At 56.2% G+C, this 21,377-nt stretch overlaps 2 protein-coding genes across 2 annotated transcripts in view; both read left to right on the top strand.

Annotated features, from left to right (window-relative positions):
• Positions 1 to 1,938: 1,938 nt before the first annotated feature.
• Positions 1,939 to 4,112, top strand: LOC101434754 (mastin-like). The gene is made up of 5 exons (XM_004480045.4): positions 1,939 to 1,999; positions 2,160 to 2,340; positions 2,556 to 2,827; positions 3,463 to 3,608; positions 3,709 to 4,112. The coding sequence occupies exons 1-5, from the start codon at positions 1,939 to 1,941 to the stop codon at positions 3,871 to 3,873; spliced, it is 825 nt and encodes a 274-aa protein (XP_004480102.2). The 3' UTR covers positions 3,874 to 4,112.
• Positions 4,113 to 6,120: 2,008 nt separating this feature from the next.
• Positions 6,121 to 21,377, top strand: part of LOC101412925 (mastin-like) — a 51,294-nt gene continuing 36,037 nt past the window's right edge. The window contains exon 1 of the mRNA XM_071211494.1: positions 6,121 to 6,330. Within this exon, the coding sequence (XP_071067595.1) occupies positions 6,121 to 6,330 (210 nt within the window). The remainder of the gene's footprint in view (positions 6,331 to 21,377) is intronic.

Raw genomic sequence — 21,377 nt, 5'->3', positions numbered from 1 at the left:
AGGAGAGCCCAGAGCAGGGCCCCGTTGGGGAGGGACGTTCTCGGGGCCCCTTTGCCGGCGTGTGCGGTGGGCAAGGGGACAGCGATGCGGGGGGAGCCCCCCACGCCCCCCGAGCAGACCGGCTCGGGCAGGTCTGGGAGCCTCTTTCCGCCCGCGCCCAGGTGTCCCCGCTCACCTGTTCCCAGTGAAGCCCGGAGCTGCGGGGGCGCGGGGCCGGGGAGCGCGCACCAGGGCGGGCCCCAGAAGTGGCGCGGCGACAGCACCCCTGGCCCGCCGCCGGGCGTCCGCTCGCCACGACGGGGCGATGGCTGGACAGAGGGAAGCGGGACCCGCCCCGACCCAGGCGCAGGACGGTTTTGGGTGCTCGACGGCGTCCACCACGTTTAATTCCGAATCTCAAAAAGCCTCGACTTGCGCGTCCGAGGGCCGCGTTGTGGGCCCGTGGGCGGGGGCCGCGCCATTCTGAGCCGGAGATTTCGCGACCGTCACCAGCGCCGGGTCTCCTCCCGCCGCCCCGGCCGCCCTCGGGCGCTGCCCGCCCCAGTGGGTTTGGAGGGCGGCGGCGAGTTTCTTCTGACGAGCTCCCCACGGGACGCTGCCGCGACCGCCCCCCCAAACTGGAGACCCCGCGACTGGGCTCCAGGGGGCCTGGCTGGAGAGCTCTCCCCACCCCCCCAGCAGCGGCGCCACGCGCCCCAGGGGCACGAGGGGCGGGGCCTGAGGGGTGGGGTCCAGCCGCCTCAGAGGCTGCCCCTCGGCCTGCCCATGCCCTCGGGGGCGAGGACTCCGCTGGGGGCGGCGCCTGGGACGCCACCGCTGAAGGTGCCGGGGACGCGGATCCTGTGTGGCTCCACCACTGTCCCCAGCCACTGCCATGTGCCCCCAGCCCCTGCCATCTGCTCGCAGTCCCTACCCCCAGCCCCTGCCCCCAGCCCCTGCCATCTGCCCCTCTGGATCTCGGAGGCTGAGGCTCCGAGGCGTGCAGTGTGGACCCCGCTAGAGAAATTACAAGTGGGCTCCTCTCCCCTGCCCCCGCCCCCACTGACATGCCCAGGACCTGGGCGCAGGGAGGAGCCCCCCGACTCTCCTCAGGCCTGGGAGGGGGCGGGGGGCTTGGGAATGCCAAGGCGGGACCACCTGATGGCAAAGGGCCGCCCAATCAGGAGGCGCCTCCCCGGGAAGGGCTGGGGGGTCCGTGGAAGGCCTGCGGGGTCCCCACCGACCCCCTGGAGGGGAACCTGGGGGAGGTCGGGGGACCTGCGGGCAGCACCTGCAGTTCTCCCGGTTGCCACGCGGGGGCGGGGGCGCTCCTGGCGGAGGGAGGCGGCCGAGGCGGGGCCGGGCGGGGCTGGACGGTGCGGCCGGGGCCCCTCCTGGGCGGCTGGGGCGGGGTCCCCCTGCCCGGGCAGCACCGTGTGCGCGCGTGCGTCGTGTGCCTGGGCGTGAGCACGCACACGTGCACGTGCTGGAGGGGAGCCCTGCCTTCCCGGGGCCCCTCGGCCGGGCTGTCCCCCACCGCGCCAGCCCGTCCACTCGGCAGACGAGCCCCGGGTGCCGACCACGCGCGCCCAGAGGCCGCCCAGGACGGCGCCCGCACGGCGAGGGGGGCCGCGGGCGGCAGGGCGTTCCCCGGGGGGCGGCCCCGCTGGTGCCCGGGGCGCGGGGTGGGGTCACGTAGGCCAAGCCCCTTGTCTCCTCCATCTCTGCGTGCGACACTGACGGGGTGGGGGGGGGGGGGAGGCGAGAGGCTCAGGCTGCCCCTCCCCTGCAGGACCCCGGGAGGCGGGCAGCCCACCCACCACTTCCTCTGCAGGACAGATAAAGGGGCGCCTGCTCCCCAGAGCCGCAGGCGGCACAGACCTGGGAAGGTAAGGGCCCTGCCCCTCCCCCCCCAGCCGGGGCGCCCTGGCCCCCCACCCACCCCCGCCTCACCTGCAGATGCTGCGGCTGCTGCTCCTGGCCCTGCCCTGCCTGGGGGGCTCCGTCCTCGCCTTCCCCGGTGAGTCCCGACCCCGGCCCTGCCCCTGCCCAGCTGCCCTGTCCCCTCAGCACCAGCCCGGGGAGGGGACAAGGGTGGCGCCTCCTGGGGGACTGAGGGGCCAGCTGGGCTGTGCGGGGGGCCGCCTGGTCCCTGCTCACTCCTCGCTCTGCTCACCCAGCCCGGGGCCCAGTGGCCGAGCTGGTGGGCATCGTGGGGGGTCAGGATGCCCCCGCCGGGCAGTGGCCCTGGCAGGTCAGCCTGAGGATCTTCGTGCTAGAACACAAGCGGTGGCTCCACTGGTGCGGGGGCTCCCTCATCCACAGCCAGTGGGTGCTGACCGCAGCCCACTGTGTTGAGCCGTGAGTGACCCCCCAGCCCTGATGCCATGTAGGGGGGTGGGAAGTGGGGGCTCAGGGTCCTGGGGTGAGGTGGGTCAGGGTTCGGGCACCCTCTCTCCGGGGTCTGGGCTGTCCCTGACTCTGAGCCCCTGGAAGGTCCCTGCTCTGCGCTGAGCCCAGGCGCCTGAGACCCCCACCTCCCAGGCTCCTTCTGAGAAGCTTCTGGTCTCCGCCAGGGAAGATTTGGAAGCTTGTGCCTTTAGGGTACAGTTGGGGCAGCTGAAGCTCTATGAGGATGACCAGCTGACGAGGGTGACTCAGATCATCCGGCACCCCAAGTACGGTATCAACCTGTCTGCCATGGGGGGCGCGGACATCGCCCTGCTGAAACTGGAGGCCCCCGTAGGGAGCTCCAAGTATGTCTGGCCCGTCACCCTCCCTCCTGCCTCTCTGAACGTCCCTGAGATGTCCTGCTGGGTGACCGGCTGGGGGGACATCTGGACCCATCGTAAGTGCCAGGATCATCGCGGAGGGGCCGTGGGTGGGCTGCCCAGGGCCAGCAGCTGGGAGGGGCAGGGGGTCTTTCCTGAGAAGACCTCGGTCCCTGCTTTTGGACCCGGGGGAGCGGGTGGGCAGGTTCACGCAGCTGCCCAGGACCCAGGACCTGGTGGCCCAGCTCTGGGGGTTCCCAGACCACACTCAGCCCTGACACCCCAAGAGGAGGCTGCTGCTCCCCTTCTCAAGGTGTCCCTGCTTGGGGCTGCATGCTCAGCTCGCCTCCCCTGGGTCCTTCCCCATCCCTGTCCCCTGCTCCAGGGAACACGTGGCTTGGGGGAAGGTCCCGCAGCTGTCCTCGGGGTTCCCGTGGGTGTGGCTCCTGGGCTGGGGCACCTGCCCTGCACCCTGTGCGTGTGGAAGCTGCAGATACACTTGGGAATCTCTCGTCACCCCTCCCCAAGATGGGGGCATGGAGGGGAAATGAGGCTCCGGGAACAAATGGATTCTTTCAGGATCCGCAGGGCAAGTGGTTGCAGGTTCCCCCTCCACCGTGGAGGCGCATCCTGCCCTGCCCCCTCCAGCCAGGTGCTGAGGTCTGAGCAGGTGGTGGGAGGAGTGGGTGCCTCACTCACCCTTTCCCCACAGATCACCTGCCTCCCCCCTGGAACCTGCAGCAGGTGGAAGTCCCCATCGTGAGCAATGAGCTGTGCAGGAGGGAGTACCAGCAGGTGAACATCCCCATCACAGAGGACATGCTGTGTGCAGGCACCACACTCCGGGACTCCTGCCAGGTGAGGCGCCCCGACCTCCGCCAGGTGCCCCTGAGGAGGGGCCAGAGCCTCAGGGCAGGGGGATGCGGGCACTGGGGCTGACCTGCTCCTCTCCCCACAGGGCGACTCGGGGGGCCCCCTGGTCTGTTATATGAACAGCACCTGGCTCCAGGTGGGCGTGGTGAGCTTTGGGTATGGCTGTGGGCTTCCCGACTACCCTGGAGTCTACGCCCGAGTGTCGTCCTACGTGCCCTGGATCCGCCAGCACGTCCCCCTGCAGCCCTGACCGAGGCACATCCGGGCGCGGCCCCCTGCGCTTCTCCCCGGGGCTCAGCCTTCTGCTCCGCACGGCGCTGCCCCCCGGCCCCTGCTCCCCACCCTCTGCCCCTGGCTCCAGCGTGCTGGCCTTCCCGGACAGCGGGGAGCAGAGGCAGGGGACAGGCTCCCAGGCTCTGTGTCCCATAGGGGGGTGGAGATGGCCCAGCACCACCAGCACCCCCCCATCTGTGCCTAATAAACTCGGTGGAAAGCAGCTGGTTCTGGTGTCTTTATGCCTGTGACCCGGGGGCCTGGGGGACTCTGGAGCCAGGGGGGCAGGGACAGCCTGGGCGTTGGCACCTCGCGGCCTCCTCCTGCCCTGGCCATGCGGGGGTGGGGTGGCTGGTCCCCCAGACTCAGCAGCCCCTGTCCTCAGGTCTCCCCCGCCCATCCAGCCTCCGCTCTTTCCCTCCTACCTGCCCCTTTCCTCTCTCCTCTCTCCATTGTCCTTTATTCCTCCTTTCTGTCCCTCCTTCCATGTTTTCTTTTCTCCCTCCCCCTCCTCTCCCTTCCCTGCTCTCCTCCATTGCTTCCCCTTTCTTTCTCAGCATTTTTCTTCGCTTTCTTCCCTTCACTTAAAACTTTGCTTTATGACACAAAGGAAAATATACTCACAATTAGTGAAAAGATAAAAAATCTAAGCAGAGAAATAAAAAATATGAAAAAGAACCAGAGGCTTTCTTCCATTAAAAGCAGTACCCCGTTTCCTTCTCTTTCTTCAATTGGGTAATTTCGCTCACTGCCTCCCTGTCCACGGCCTCGTTCCTCTGTCAATTTGCTCGGCTGCTCACCCCACAGGGCCATCTAGAAACAGCGGTTTTGGGTTTTCAGGTTCTGTTTTTACGTCATGTTTAAATTGTCAGTTGGCACAACCACGTTTTTAATGGTGGCTGTGATCACAGCAGGACTGGGAGATCCTGAAACCAGCCTCCCGCCTTGGAGCTGCTTGAGCTGCCTCTCGCGAGCCCCGTGGGAGGTGGTCTCGGCTGAGCCCAGCCCACCCCAGCGCGCACCCCAGGTCCCAGAGGGCCGGGGCCGCCCCGAGCATGAGGCCAGGCTGCAGGTGGGCCTGGGGTCCGCTCTCCAGGGTGGTCTGAGCAGCACCCACCAGGCTCGGCCAGGCAGAGATGACCACTGTGACGGAAACCCTCCCGTGTCTGCTCTGTGGGGGCACACCCCGCCCTGTCGGTCTCTTACAGCCCCTCCACCTGCACCTGTTAGGTGATCTGTACCCCGACAGCCTGGGGTCTGGGGGTGACTCCGGCGGGGGGTGCCTGCAGCAAGCAGGAAAGGGCGAGGCTGGGGAGGCAGGGGGCGTTTCCACAGTGTCTCCTTCCCCACCAGCCCCTGAAGCCCCCAGCCCCTGCCAGGGCAGCCCTGCAGACCGGGGGTGCACGGGGCGCCAAGCCAGAGGTGGGGCGTGGGTCCCCTGACTGAAGCGGCCTCTCAGCAGCCCAGCCGGGGCCCGGCAGCCCCTCGGCTCCACCCGGGGCAACGCACTGGGCCGGGGTCCCGAGGCGCTGGTGCGGGCAGGGCAGGGCGCTGGGTCCTCACACCCGCGCACGGCCAGCTGCTCGGGGGGCCTGGGAGCAGGAGCCCCTCCCAGGAGCTCAGGTGTAGGCTCGGCCTCGGCGGCCCCCGAGCCCTCAGGGTGGGCCCTGGGAGAGGACGTGGCCCCCCGCCCCCCATGGCCCCGTGCCCAGCCCGTCCTCTGCGTCCCGCCGTGGTGTCCCCTGGGTCATTTACTGGCGGCTGCCCCCTCTGCTCGCCCCCTCCTGCTCCCCTGACCTGGCGGCCTGGGGGCGGCTTTGGGTTCAAGGGCAGCGGAAGCTTCTGGTCAGTGGAGAGGACCAGCCCCAGGCCCGAGGCCGCTCACGGCATCTCCACAACCCACCCAGTCCCCAAGGGGACCCCAGGAGGAGGGCTGCCCCACCCGCCCACCTCCTCTGTACGACAGATAAAGGGGCGCCCAGGGGCCGGAGCAGAAGGTGGCAGGGACCTGGAGAGGTGAGAGCCCCCTGCCCCTCCCCGCCCTCCCAGCCAGGTGCCCTGGCCTCCCCACCCAGCCCCCGCCTCTCCTCCAGATGCTGCCCAGTCTCATAGAACCAGCTGTGGGTGGCATGGTTCACCTGGCTCACCTGGCTCACCTGGCTCTCCTCACCTGGCCTGGTTCTGTCTAAACCAGCTCTGGGAAGATCGTGGCCTGGGCCCCCGAATGCGCCCCCAACCTCCTCCCCCAGATCCTGTCCCAGGGCACGAGCTGGGGGGCATCGTGGGGGGACGTGATGTCTCTGTCAGGAAGTCCCCCTGGCAGGTCAGTCTGAGGTTTGATGATCAAAGTTCTCAGCAGTGGGAGCACGTGTGTGGGGGCTCCCTCGTGCACCCCCAGTGGGTGATGACCGCTGCCCCCTACGTGGAACCATCAGTGGCTTCCAACAGGGTCCCCCGGGCTGGGTGTGGTACGGGGCGGGCCAGCAGAGGGGCGGGGGCGGTGGGGGGTGTGCATCTGTGAATGGAGCTGAGCTTGCTTGGGGCCCCATCCCCAAGGACTGGCCCCTCACCTGCTCGTGGGCCCCTGGCTCCCGGGCCCTGAGGGGTCCCCGCTGCTGTACTGAGCCCGGGTCCCTGCCCCCAGCCAGCACCTCTGAGAAGCTTCTGGTCTCCCCCCACCCAGGGAAGACTTGGAAGCTTGTGCCTTTAGGGTCCAGGTGGGCAGCTGAGGCTCTAGGAGCACGACCGGCTGAGGAGGGGGACTCAGGTCATCTGGCACCCCAAGGTCAACGCCAGCCTGTCTGCCGAGGGGGCGGGGACGTCGCCTGCTGGAACTGGAGGCCCCCGTGGAGTTCTCGGGGCCCGTCAGGCCAGTCGACCCCCTGCCTGCCTCGTTCAGGGTCTCCGCCAGGAAGACGTGCTGGGGGACCGGCTGGGGGACGCCGGCCTTCCAAGTGAGGGCCAGGGGGGCACGGGCAGCGTGGGAGGAGTGGGGGCACCAGGAACAGTTCATCGTCTCTGCGTCTTCTGGGGTGCCCTGTGGAGCGGGGGCAGGCTGGGGTGGCAGGTGGGCGCCTGGGGGGCTCCGTGTCCTGCCCTCGAGGTGGAGGCACCTGGGGGAGGAACTCCAGGCTAAGGCCCGGGGGCGGAGGCCACTGGAGCCTCGGGGGCCGGGGGGGACGTGGCCCCCCAAGGTGCGATTCCCCTCCTGGCGCCCGTCTTGGGGCGTCCTGGGCCTTCCTTTCCCAGCACAGGTTTCTGAGGGGAAAACCCTCCGTCGTGCTGCTGCCGTGGGCCCTCCCCTCTGCTGAGGACCCTGCCCCGAGCGGGGCGCACGTCCTGGCCCCCGCACCCCCTCGATTCTCCCCGCGGAGCCGCTCTCCTGACCCTTCACCTGGGGAGGTGACAGTCCTGCCAGGACGGGGACGTCTGTGATGGCAGCTATCGCCGCGCCGTCCCCACCCCCACCAACGCCCGCCTCGTCATCATGGACGACGTGCTGTGTGCTGGGACCCCCAACGGAGGCCCCACCCCATGAGACCCCAGGCCCGCCTCTCCCGCCGCCCCCAGCCCAGGAGTTTGGGGCCCGCCGGCCCCGTGGCTGGAGGTGAGTGGAGGTGGCCGCAGCCCTGCCCACGGACCGCCTGCCCTGGCCTCGTCCTTTCCCTGCCCTTCTTGGGGGCTCCGGGGCTGGGGTCTCTCTGAGAGCGCTGGGCACGGCCGGGACCCCCGCTTTCCACTCCCCTTGAATCTCATTAAACCGTGTACGAAGCAGCCCCCTCCTGGTGGTGTGTGTTTGTCTGTGGGGGCCGCTCTTGGGGGTCCAGGCGCTGCCCCTCAGGCGGGGCAGGATGGGGGGAGGTGCCCAGGCCCATGTCCCCTGCCTGCAGGTGTCCCCGCCGTGCGCTGGCACTTCCCACCCCCTCCTCTCACCTCTTCTCTTGAGCACGCCGGCCTTGGGGGCACGGAGCTGACAGGGCTGTGGCTTCGTGGGGCCCTGGGGGGACATGTTGAGACAAATCTGGGGAGTGGGGTCCCAGCGGCCGGGGGTGCGCCGAGAACAGAGGGGCCAGGAGCGGACTCGGGGGGCTAGCCTGGTGTTTAGCTGACGGGGTTCCCGGGCCAGGCCACAACCAGTGTGGCGGGTTCTTCGGGACCCCGGGTGACGGTGATGCATGGGGTGGGGCATGAGGGGGCGGTGTCCTGGGTCCTGAGCTTGACCTGTCGGTGGGGGCCCCTCTCCTGGCTCAGGACCTCCGGGGGCTGGCTGCACCTGGTGCCTCTGGAACATGCTCAGGGGTCGGCTCTGGGGCCGCAGCACCTGCTCCTTCCTCCCAGGGGCCCCGCATGCCCGCTTTGGGGGTGCTGGGATCTCTGGGAGTCGCTCAAGGCTGGGGGTCCCTCCAGAAGTCTCCGACTGCTTGGGGCTCAAACCCGGCAGACAGACAGGAGGGGTCAGCTCAGGCTCCCCAATCCCCCAGCCCCTGCCGTGGCCCCTGCCTCCATTTCCTGGTGGCCCTGCTGTGGGCCCAGGACCCTCAGACAAACCCCGTCTGCGGGTCTGCCGGGCTCGCTCTGTCGAGGTCAAGACCCCTTTGTCGACCCCCGCCTCCTGGGCCCTGCCCGCCCCACCTCCCGTGGTGTCTCAGGGGCCTCCTGCTGGGTGGACACAGCCAGGTCGGCTGCGGGAGAGGGGCTGGGGGCGCAGGGGGCGTGTCTACGGGACCAGTTCCAGGCCCAGCCCGGCCTTTGGGGGGTGGGGGGTGCACTGAAGAATCGACGGAGTGGAGAAGGACCCGGCGCCTGCCCCTGTCCCGAGGCCAGCCCCCGTATTGCCTCCCGGGGAAGGCGTGGCTCCTCCGCGGCTCCTCGGCTCAGCTCTGCGGCAGTGCAGGGGTGTAGCCTGCAAGTCGCTCGAGCCCCCGCCGCCCGTGGGTCCAGCTCAGCCCCTCTCCACGCCCGTGCCCAGAGGGGCAAAGGAAGGGACGTGGCACCTGAGCGTGGGCTCCAGAAGGACCAGCGCGCGTCGGAGGGGAGGGCGGCGGGGGTCCCGCGGCCCCCTGGGGGAGCGGCAACGGGCGGAGGCTGCTGGGGAGCCCGACCCCCCACCCGGGATCCCGGGAAGGCGTCTCTGGGGAAGGAGGCGTCCCCGCACCCAGCCGCTGCCCGGGTCCTCTGGCGCTGGCCGCCCGTGCTGCCGCCTTTTCCTCCTGCCCTGGGGAGGGGGGAATCCCCCTGGGGGTGGGACCCCCACCTGGCGGCACCCCCCGCGGCCGTCCCCTCCTGGAAAGAAGACCCAGCAATGCGCCCCTTAATCCCGAAAGGACTGGGGGCCCCCACGGGGGCTGGGGCAAAGGGCGCCTGCCAGGCCTGAGAGCCGAGGGCGGGGGTCTTCAAAGCCCCCGCCAGGGCTGCTCCTGGGAGAGCCCGCCCTGCGGAGAGGCTGCGTGCTCGCCGTGCTTGTGCGGGGTGCCCGCCTCTGCTTGACCCCCCGCTGCCCTGAGCACCCCGAGAAGCCAGAGGCGCCCCCGGCGACCCTCTCATGTCCTCGTTACCCAGAAACCGCACGTGCCTGACAAGTGTGTGTTGATCGACTGAGTGACCGACGGTGAGCACTGTTTCCCGAGGCAGGAGCTGGGCGCCCCGGGAGGCTTTGCCCTCAGTGTCGCTGAGCTTCAGAAGGGGACCCTGGGGCGCAGGGGACGAGGACGGCGCTGCGGCGCTCACTCAGCGCGGGGCTCCCTCTTCAACTGCCGGGGGTGATTCACGGGCAGGAGGGGGCCCAGCCCCCACGGGGTGCCCCAGCCTGCCCCCGCCCAGCGCCCCCCCCCAGGGTCCCCGACCTCCTGACCTCACTCTCTTACTCCTCTCAGGAAATCTCAGCCTCGGGAAAGCCGCCGCTGCTCCTGACGCTGGCGCTGCTGCGGCCACGTCCAGCGGGAAGTGTGACCTTCTGCGCGAGGCCGCGGCGTCTCCCGCTGACCTGGGGTCTGCAAGAGAGATTCTCACGTGCAGTACAATCCCGCCGCGCGGAACTCCTGCAGCCCCTTGGGTAGTCCTGCTCTCGGAGACCGTGGAAACAGCGACCCTTCACTGGGTTGTCTCGTTTTTGCGGCTGCCATATAGAAACACAACAGAATTTCATGTATTGATCTCATATCTCACAATCTTAGCTCTCATTTCCAATCACTGGAATGTAGCTTATTTCTATATGAATAATCACACCGCATGTAAGCGATGACAGTTTTATTTCCTCCTTTCCAAACCTTATCCCTTTCGTTTCTTTTTAAAAATAACACCCACGAGAACTTCCAGCACATAGTTAAATTGAAGGGGGGATGGTGTTCCTTGCTTTTTCTTTAAATTTTGTTTTTAGAAAGAATGCTTCTAAGGATTGTGCATTTAAGATCATGCTTCCTCTAGGTTTTATTTCTATAGCTATGCTTTACCTTATCTACGAGGGAAATTCCTTCTAGAGTTCTTTACCGAGAGGTTTATTAAGCTTTTGCTTGACGGATCGACATCGGGTTGTAGCAGATGACCGTGTGTCTTCTGTGTTGGCGTGTCCCCGTGGTGAGTGGCACTTAGGGATTCTCTAGATAAACCCGCTTGCCTTCCTGCGCTGCCCCAACCGGGTCCGAGGTGCTGCCCCTTCTCCCCGCGAGCGGGCGCGGCCTGCTCCTCTGCGCGGCGGATGCTCACGTGTGCGTCGTCCCTCCTTGTGAAGATTCGGGCCCAGCGCTGGCACCTGCGTCCCGGCGACCTCTTAGAACAGGACATGGCAAGGTCCTCTTTCCCTGCTTTGGAAGAGTGTAAAACTGGACCACTCGATTGCTTGGGATTTCGCTAGAACTCACTTTTAAAATGACCTGTGCCTGGAGTTTTTTGCTGTTGGTGTAAGATTTTTCTTTCATGGTCCTGTTTCTCATAAATATTTTCTCAGAGTTGCTTCCCTGACTCTTCTGTGGGGTCAGGTCTATCGAGGTGTCACTTACAGCCGTAAAACACGGGGCTCTAGGAGCCGAGTGCGCGTGGCCGGGCACCCACCGCCGCGGTCAAGACCAGAACAACTGCCTCCCCCTCAGCCGCCTCCACCCCGCTCTCAGCCCCCCCAGCCCCGGGCACCCGTGCTCTTCTGTTCCTCTAGTTTCACCCTTTCCAGGAGGCTGTGTAAGTGGAATCCCGCGGACACGGTCTTTGGAATCTGGTTCTTCAGCTCACACAGTGCACAGGACGTCCCCTCACCTGCCACCTGCACCAGCTGCCCATTGCTTTATGTCACACGGATGCACCAAAGTTAGTTTCCCTGCTTTTCTTTTTCTAGCTGATTTTTTAAACCTGAATTTGTCTGTTGAAGGTAAGTTTGTGTTAAGTTTTGGGTGATGATGCATCAAGCCAATATAAGTATTTGCCCCAGGTTTTGGCGTGGATGTAAGTTTCCATCTCTCGCGAGTGTGGACAGTGGATACCCAGGCGGCGCTTGCTGCGTCAGCTTTAAGAAACGCCGCTCCAGGAGCTGCACGTTCATGAATAACGACGCAAACATTTTTCTTGTGCTTATCTGCCACCCACAAGCTTCTTTCGTAAAATGTCTGTTCAAATCTCTTTACAATATCCTTACCCAAATTTTTATTGGGTTCTTTTCTCATGATGGAGTTGGAGAGCTTTTTATATATTAGAAACACACATATTCTATATTCTGCAAAGATCATCTCCCTATTGTTGGACTGTTAAATTTTGAATTTTGCTCAATTTATCAAAAAATTATTTTCACGAACCGTGCCATCTTTTGGCTAGCATTTGCCTGTAAGATGTTTTCCCCCATGCTTTTACTTTCAATTCTTGCTTCTCTCTTGTGAACAGCATATATCTGGATTTGTTTTGTACCCACCTTTAATGTTTCTTTTAACTAGTGAGTTTTTTTGCCTTGGTATTAATGACAATTATTGACACATTCAGACTGGTTTCGACCACCTTAATTTACTGTTGTACTTGGTTCAGCCACTCTTACGGTTCTTTTCCCGCCTTACCGTTCCAGAGCTGCTCTCTCTCTAACCCCAGTCAGATAAGAGGCTGTGGGCTCCTCACATCTGCCCTGCACTTCCCTCCTGCTGATACCGTCTGGACTGTTAACCTGGTGATGGCCGGTAGATTATCTCTTTTCTTGGGTGTTATCTGGCCTTAAAGGTAAGAGCAACCTTCACCCAGATAACCCAGCTCCTTTACTGAACGCCTCTTGCAGCATCTTGGCGTTTATCTCCCGTTTACTCGAGCGCTTTATCTAAACTGCTTCAGAGGGCACGAGGGCTGGTGACCTGCTGTGCCTGCTGACCCACCCCTGCTCATCCTTGAACGCTTCCCTGCAGAGAATGTGCTGGGGTCCGAGTCGTTCTCCATGACCACTCTAAATTGTTGCTTCACTGTGTGTTTCTATCTATTGCTGCTGTGGAAAAATCGGTGCAATCCAAGTCTTGCTCTGGCTGTCGGAGCTCAGAGGCCCTGGGGCACCGCTCCCCCTCCTCTCCCCGTCCCCCCCTCGTCCTCCCCCTCCTCTCTCCTCCCTCCCCATCCCCCTCCTGCTCCTCTCCCCTTCCCCTCCCCCTCCCCCTCTCCCTCCTTCCCTATCTCTCTGTTGCTCTCTCTTTTTCTCTCTATTCTTTCTACAGCTTGGGCCCCCAGGGGATGGCTACCCTCCACCCCCTGATGTGACCAGGACAGACGCCTGTGCCCGCTGGCCAGTGTCCAGGGCAGGACGGCCGTTGCCCAGGAGCAGGGCACGGTCACCTCCTCCCTGTTCCCGCCCTGCCCCCACATGGCCTCACCTCCCGCCTCCTGCCCGGCCACGCGGCCACGTCTCCTAGTGCTTTTAGTGGGAGCTCCAGGGGTTCCTGGCTTTTTAGTGGGGGCTCCAGGGGGTCCAGCGCTGGTGGAAACACCGCCCTTTCTCCTCTGACTCGCCCTGCCCCTCTGCACAGGTGCAGTCTCCCCCGCCTCTCCGTCCTGTCCCACTGCCTTTTCCTTTGTCTTCGTGCTGTGTCTCGATACCTGTGACTTGGAACCTGGGAGGGTTGACCTGTCATCTCTGTTCTCTTTTTTCAAAGTTGTCGTGGCTATTCTAGGTCCTTTGCAACCCCTTGCACATTAAATCACCTTGTCAGTATCTCCAGAAAGGCTGGAGGAGAGTTTGATTAGGATTGCAGCTGAATCTAATGACCAGTTTGGGGAAAACTGACATCTTCTCCACATGGCGTTCTCGGGCCCGTGAGCAAGGCACATCTCTCCTTTACTTTATTTGGCTAAGTATTGCCAAATAACTTTCTTGTTCTCATCTGCACATCTTTTACCAGACTGATCACCAAGATCTCGTACTTTTGATGCTGCTGCAAATGCTGCAACCTGTTATGTCAGGTCCACTCCTGATCGTTGCTGGTATGTAGAAGTCCAGACACCTCGGGCTGCATGGCTCTGCTAAGTCATTTATTAGTTCTGGTAGCTCTTTGTTAGGCTTCATCAGGTTTCCTACGTAGATGACGCGCCAGATGCCTTCATCTCTTTTTAAAATCTCCCTGCACAGGTTAGGACCTTCAGTGCCATGTGGAGCAGAAGCGACGAGAGTGAATTTCTTGGCTGGCCTCCATATTAAGGGAGAGCCACCGGTCTTTCACAGTTAGTTACGATGTTAGCCGGTGTCCTTTACCAGTCGAGGGAGCGGCCTTCTCTTCCTGGTTTGCTGGGGTTTTTAAAGTCACTACGTTACGGGATTATGCTAAGTCCTTCGCCAAGCGCCTGTGTGTGCTGGGACGCGCGTCTGGCACGCAGCGGGCAGTTGAAACCCGCCTTGGCTGCCACTTCCTGCGTGCACAGAGCACCGGCGCCGGCTGGAGGCGGGCAGGCTGCCAGGCCTTTCTTTAGGACCCACGGCCCTGGACGGGCTCAAAGCCCCGAGCCCGCGGGTGGCCTCCCAGGTCCTGGGAAAAGGTCGGGGCTTCCCAGAGCCCCTGTGGACACCTCGTGCCAGGGCTGGTTTTCCTTTTACACTTTCCGCTTAGCCTATCGTCAACCTGTGCACAAGTCGAGTTGCCCGTGCACTGAGCGTCTGCGCCTCTTGGGGCCGTCCTCCGGGGCTTCGTGACCCCTGCAGGTGAGCTCGTTAGAGGCGGGTGGGCACACGGCAGTTACAAGGCGAGGCCCCCGTCATCGAGTCCTGAAGTCCCCACTCTGAAGCTGGTGACAGGAGAGGGTCCTGCTGTCCCCACCGCGGGCGTGGTCAGGCCTCAGCGGGGCGCAGCTCACGGCTCCGCCAGCCTCCGCCTGCGCACAGCTGGCATTTAAACATGATGGAGAGTTCAAAATAGTCACAGAGAAACAGAAATTAAGAGAGCATGCCAATAAGAAACCTGACCTCCAAGAAACACTAAAGAGGGTTCTGCAGGTCGAAAGGAAAAACAGGAGAGAGAGAGAGAGAGTTGGAGGAGAGTGTAAGAACAACTGAAAAGACAAAAAGAGGAATAAAAACAACATGTGACATACATAAACTCAAAGAAAATATGGCTAATGTAAGTAATTCCATGAGAGTAAAAAACACTTGTATTTGTCAGTCAAAGGCATGCTGATGAAAAATTCCAGAAATTGGTTGGTTTTTATAAAGGGTATTTATTTGGGGCAGGAGCTTACAGATACCAGGCCATAAAGCATGAGTTACTTCCCTCACCGACGCCTATTTTCACATGGTGGAGCAAGACGCCTGGTGATGGCTGTGAGGGTTCAGGCTTCCTGGGTTCCTCCCTTCCAAGGTCTTGCTTCTCTCTGGGCTCAAGGATCCTCTCTTCCCAGGGCTTGCTTCTCTTCCCTCTGTGGGCTTACTTCCAGGGGCACCAGCTTAAGACTTCAGCCTCAAACTCCAACATCAAAACTCTAACATTAAGAACCCCCAACTCTGTCCTTTGACACGCCTTTTATCTGAGTCCCCACATGCCAAGGAGCAGGGACTCAATGTCCTAATGATGTGGCCCAGTCAAAGCCCTAGTCATAACTCAGTCATGCCAGGTAAAGACCAGGTCACAAACATAAACCAATACCTACTTTTGGAATTCATATCCATATCAAACTGCTACAACACTGAATGTTAAAGGATTAAACTCACCAGTCAAGGGACACAGACTGGCAGAACAGACAAGGAAATATGACCTATCTCTATGCTGTCTACAAGAAACCCACCTTAGACCCAGATTTCAAGGAAGCTGAAAGTGAACGACTGGAAAACAATCTTATAAGCAAACAATAACCAAAAAAGGGTGGGAGTAACTATACTAACATCAGGCAAAATAGACTTTAAATATAAACTATTGTGAGAGACAAAGTCAGACACTATATATGATTGAAGAGGTCACCTTTCAAGAAGAAACAACAATCATAAACATTTATGCACCTAACCAGTGCACCTCAAAATACATGAGACAAACACTGGAAAAACTAAGTGGAGAAATAGATGTCTCAACAGTTATAGTGGGGGACTTTTTTTTTATTTTTTATTTTTAATATTTCATTTTTTATTTTATTTGGTTATGTTTTTTCTAAATTTTTTTTATTCATTTAAAAAAAATATTACATAAAAAAATATGAAGTCCCACTCAACCCCACCGCCCCCACCCCCCAACCCTCCCCAACAGCAACACCCTCTCCCATCATCATGACACATTCACTGCACCTGGCAAGTACATCTCTGGGCATCACCGCACCCCATAGTCAACGGTCCACGTCATAGCCCACACTCTCCCACGTTCCATCCAGTGGGCCCTGGGGGCACCTACGATGTCCCATAGTTGTCCGTGAAGCACCACCCAGGACAACTCCAAGTCCCGAAAACACCTCCCCATCTCATCTCTTCCTCCCATTCCCCGCACCCAGCAGCCACCATGTCCACCCTTCCCACACCAATGCCACATTTTCTCTGTGGACATTGGATTGGTTGTATCCATTGCACATCTATGTCAAGTGGGGGCTTAGATTCCACATGGATACTGGATGCAATCCTCCTGCTTTCAGTTGTAGGCACTCTAGGCTCCATGGTGTGGTGGTTGACTTTCTTCAACTCCATGTTAGCTGAGTGGGGTAAGTCCAATAAATCAGAGTGTAGGAGCTGAAGTCTGTTGAGGCTCAGGGCCTGGCTATCATATTGTCAGTTCAGAGATTCAAATCCCCTAAATATATCTTAAACCCCAACACCAACGACAATTCCAGTAAAGTATCATGAAAGTCTTGTGAAAAGAGATCCCATCTGAGTCCAGTTCCATCACGCAGAAGCACCAGCTCCAAAGAAGGGCCATCTGACATGGCAGTGAACCCCATCTGACATGACCATAGAACCGGTGGGTCTCTTTATCCCTCAAAAGAACCAATACCTGGGGTTGTATCTATTTTATCTGTCTCTGAGACTCTGCTCAGGTGTCATAAGGGCAATCCTTCTGACAGCCTTCAGACTCTTTTTTAGAGACTCGTAGCCATATAAACTCATTTCTGCTTTCCATTTCCCCCTTACATTAGGTCAAACAGCATTTTAAGGTCATGTTATTATATGTAGACAGGGATATTCTTCTGATCCGCATTGAACCTTCAATTCAAGGTCATTTTCTAGTTGCATCTTCAGCTGGTACTTGGTAGTGATCCCTTGGTGCCAGGGAGGCTCATCCCCAGGTGTCATGTCCCATGCTGGGGGGAAGGCATTGCATCTACATGCTGAGTTTGGCTTCGAGACTGGCCACATTTGAGTACCATGAAGGCTGTCAGGAGGAAATTCCCAGGCACAATGCTGCTCTAGGCCTTGTTCTTATTGCAGGCGTATAGGCTCACAAGCATAGCCATTAGAATCAGGATCCCACTGTTGGACCCTCATTCCTTCCTGGTTCTTACCGTTGCACCTGGGGGACTGCCGCTGCTCCCCTAGGGACCACGACAGAGACCCCCGGCCAGGAATCCAGTACCCCCCCAGCTGTTGTTTTTAATTATTTCCAGTATGAGTATATCTAAACATTACCATGCACCCTGGACATATGCCCTGTATAACTCCATGTCAACCATATATAGTCCATCAATAACATCCTATATAGTATTCCTCCGCCATCATTGTTGAACCACTCTGTGATCCAAAACTTCCTGTAAAGTGAATCCCAATATAATGTCAGGTTCCCTTACTAGTAAAATGGAATATAGCGATGAGTTTAAAGGTTAGATACAGAATATGTATTGATTTGGAAAAATTCTACATCCTATCTTTTCCTTTTCTTTTTCCTAATTATTGAGCTTCTCTTCACAAGAGTCTTAGATCACAGTAATTCATATATACAATAAACAGTACTCCCACACATCCACCATAAAACCTTTTCCCTTCCACAACAATAATCTTTTAACTTATTCATATCATATTTACTGAAACTGATGTACAGACTCCGAAACAACAGCTTTCAAACAAGGTGACATCAGTGCTTACAATGTGGTCCATACTTTAGGATATACAGTTTTCTAAATGTTTTAGTTATCCTATGTTTTACATTATGGTTTACATTATTAGTCTGTCGTCCCCTGTATGTTTTTGGTGTAATATTACATGTTTTATATTCAGTGGGGGACTTTAATACACCATTTCCACCATGAGAACATCTCAACAGAGAATCAACAAAGAAACAAAGACTTTGAATAATAAAGTTGAGGATCTGGACATAATAGACATATACAGAACAGTACACACAGGAACAGTGGGCTATACATTCTTCTCTAGAGCACATGGATCATTCTCTAAGATAGACCACATGCAAGGCCACAGATAATTTCTCAATGAATTCAGAAAGATTGAAATGATACAAAGTAATTTCTCTGACCACAACTGAATGATGCTGGATATCAGTAAGGGTCAGAGAACCAGATTAGGCACAAAAATATGGAAGTTAAAGAGTAGAATATGCTCTTAGACAAACAGTGGGTCAAGAAGGAAATGTCAAAAGAAATCAGTAACTACCTTGAAATGAATGAAAATGACAACAAAATACATAAAAAACCTCTGGGGGAAGCAGATGTGGCTCAAGCAATTGAGCTCCCGTCTACTATGTAGGAGGTCCAGGGTTCGTTGCCAAGAGCCTCCTGGTGAAGGCAAGCTGGCCCATGTGGTGAGCTGGCCCACCCAGAGAGTTGGTCTGCACGGAGTACTGCCCCATGCAGGAATGCTGCCATGCACAGGAGTTCTGGCCCATGCAGAGAGCTGGTGCAGCAAGAGGATGCAATAAAAAAAGGCACAGAGGAGAGACAATAAAAGACAGAGCAGACCAGAGAGGTGAGGTGGCACAAGAGAACGTTCACCTCTCTCCCACTCTGGAAGGTCCCAGTTTCAGTTCATAGAGCCACTCAATGAAAGTTCAAGCAGACACAGAAGAACACACAGCAAATGCACACAGAGAGCAGACAATGGAGTGAGGGGGGAGAAATAAATCTTTAAAGGAAAAAACCTATAGGATGCAGCAAAAACTGTACTGAGAGGGAAATTCATAGCCATAAATGCATATATCAAATAAGAAGAAAGAGCTAAAATTGAAGACCTAAACACACACATGGAGGAATTAGGAAAATAACATCAAATTAACCCTTAAGGATGTTAAAAGAAGGAAACAAAAAAGATGAGAGCAGAACTAAATGAAATTGAAAATAAGAAAGCACTAGAAAAAATAACCAAAACAATAGTTGACAAACTCTTAGCTAGACTAACAAAGAACAAAGAGAGAAGACGCCTATATACAAAATAAGAAATGAGGAAGGGGATATCACTGCTGACCCTAGAGAAATAAAGAGTATCATAACAGGATACTTTGAAATATTGTATGCCAACAAGAGGGACAATTTAGAGGAAATGAACAAATTCCTAGAAACACGTAAGCAACCTACATTTACAAAAGAATAAATCGATGAACTCAACTGTCCAATCACAAGTAAAGAAGTAGAATCAGTCATTAAAAACCTCCCAGCGAATAAAGCCCCAGACCCAGATGGCTTCACAGGTAAATTCTACCAAATGAACTGGAAAGAACTAACACCAATCCTGCTTACACTCTTCCAAAAAATAAAAGTAGAAGGAACACTGCCTAACTCTTTCTATAATGCCAAAATTACCCTAATACCAAAGCCAAACAAAGACGCCACAACAAAGGAAAATTACAGACCAATCCCTCTAATGAAACCAAATGCTAAAATCCTCAACAGAGTACTTGCTAACTGTATTCAACAACACATCAAACAAATTATATACCAAGGCCAAGTGGGTTTCATCCTGAGTATGCAAGGATGGTTCAACATAAGCAGATCCATCAATGTAGTAAACCACATAAACAGATCGAAAGAGAAAAATCACATGATCATCTCTATAAATGCAAAAAACTTTTGAGAAAATACAGCACCCTTTCCTGATAAAAATACTGCAAAAGATAGGAATAGAGAAACTTTCTGAACATGATGAAGGGTATATATAAAAAACCCACTGCTAACATATATAATGGTGAAATCCTAAAAGCTTTCCCTCTAAGATCAGGAATAAGACAAAGATGTCCACTATCACCCCACCTATTTAATATAGTGTGAGAAGTACTTGCACGAGTACTGAGGCAAGAAAAAGATATAAAAGGCAGCCAAACTGGAAAGGAAGAAGTAAAAATTTCACTATTTGCAGATGACATGATCCTATGCATAGAAAGTCCTGAGAAATCTCCAGTAAAGCTTCTGGAACTTAAAAATGAGTTCAGTAAAGTTTCAGGGTATAAGATCAATGAACAAAAATCAGTAGCATTTCTGTATACCAATAATGAGCAAACTGAGGAGGAAAGCAAGAAAGAAATACCATTTACATTAGTAACCAAAAAAAATTCAAATAGTAGGAATAAATTTAACTAAAGATGTATCTGACTTATACACAGACAGCTACACAACACTGTTAACAGAAATCAAAGAAGACGTAAATAAATGGAAGAACATTCCCTGTTCATGGATAGGAAGACTAAATATCATTAAGATGTCTATACTACCCAAACTAATCTACAGACTTAATGCAATCCCAATAAAAATCAAAGCAGCATTTCTTTTTATGGAATAGGAAAAACTAACTATGAAATTATTTGGAAGGGCAAGTGGCCTTGAATAGCAAAGATATATTGAAAAAGAAAAGTGAAATCAGAGGAATCACACTACCTGACTTTAAAGCATACTAAAAAGCTACAGTGATTAAAAGTGCATGGCATTGGCACAAGGATAGACCTACTGACCAATAGATCGTAAGTGAGAGTTCTGATATAGATCCTCACAGATACAGTCATCTGATATTCAGCAAGGTCACCAAGCCCACTCAGCTGGGAGAGAATGGCTTCTTCAACAAATGGTGCTTGGACAACTGGTATCCATATCCAAAAGAATGAGAGAAGAACACCAACACACACCTTACACAAAAATCAACTCAAGATGGATCAACGATCTAAATATAAGAGCCAGGACCAGAAAAACCTTGGAATATAATGTGGGGAAGCATCTACAGGACATTGTAATAGGAAATGGTTTCATGAACTTCACACCCAAAGCAGGACCAGTGAAAGGAAAAATAGATAAATGAGACCTCCTCAAAATTAAAACCTTTTGCACATCAAAGGAGTTTGTCAAGAAAGTGAACAATAGCCTATCCAATGGGAGGAAATATTTGGTAACCATAGATCTGATAGGGGCCTAAATTCCAGCATATAGAAAGAAATCCTATATCTCAAAAATAAAAACACAAACAACCCATTAAAAAAATGGGCAACTGATTTATTTGAACAGATGCTCTCCAAAGAAGAAATACAAATGGATAAAAATACATGAAAAGATGCTCAACATCACAAGTTATTAGGGAAATGCACATCAAAAGTACAGAGATACCATCTTATACTCATGAGACTGGCAGTTACTAAAAGATGAGAGGACTACATGTGCTGGAGAGGATGTGGAGGCATGGGAACCCTCACCCACTGCTGGTGGGAATGTAGAATGGTCCAGCCATTGTGAAGGACAATTTGGCCGTTCCTCAGAAAACTAACTATAGAATTGCCATATAATCCAGCAATTCCACTTAATTGAAAGCAAGGACATAAACAGATATATGCACACCACTGTTCAGAGCAGCGTTATTCACTATTGCCAAAAGTTGGAATCAACCCAAATGCCCATCAACAGATGAATGGATAAACATAATGTGATATATACACACAATGGAATACTACTCAGCTCCAGGGAGGAATGCAGTGTTAACACACGGGATAACATGGATGAATCTTGAGGACCCTATGTTGAGCGACGCAAGCCAGGCATATTACATGACCTCTCTGACATAAATTAAGCAATTCGAGGTGGCATCGAGAGCTAGAGACTGGAAGACAGGGTTACAGGTCATATAAAAGAAGAAGTCTGTGAGCCAGTGCACAT

The sequence above is a fragment of the Dasypus novemcinctus genome, chromosome 23 (assembly GCF_030445035.2).
Source record: "Dasypus novemcinctus isolate mDasNov1 chromosome 23, mDasNov1.1.hap2, whole genome shotgun sequence".
Lineage (NCBI taxonomy): Eukaryota > Metazoa > Chordata > Mammalia > Cingulata > Dasypodidae > Dasypus > Dasypus novemcinctus.
Note: the sequence above shows the minus strand (reverse complement) of the source record. Positions and strands in the feature narration are given on the sequence as shown.

Excerpts from the sequence above, each read along its gene's own strand:
- LOC101434754 (XM_004480045.4), top strand. The coding sequence starts at position 1,939 with ATGCTGCGGCTGCTGCTCCTGGCCCTGCCCTGCCTGGGGGGCTCCGTC. Across the intron at positions 2,000-2,159 it reads CTCCGTCCTCGCCTTCCCCG|CCCGGGGCCCAGTGGCCGAG; the intron begins GTGAGTCCCGAC and ends CTGCTCACCCAG. Across the intron at positions 2,341-2,555 it reads GCAGCCCACTGTGTTGAGCC|GGAAGATTTGGAAGCTTGTG; the intron begins GTGAGTGACCCC and ends GGTCTCCGCCAG.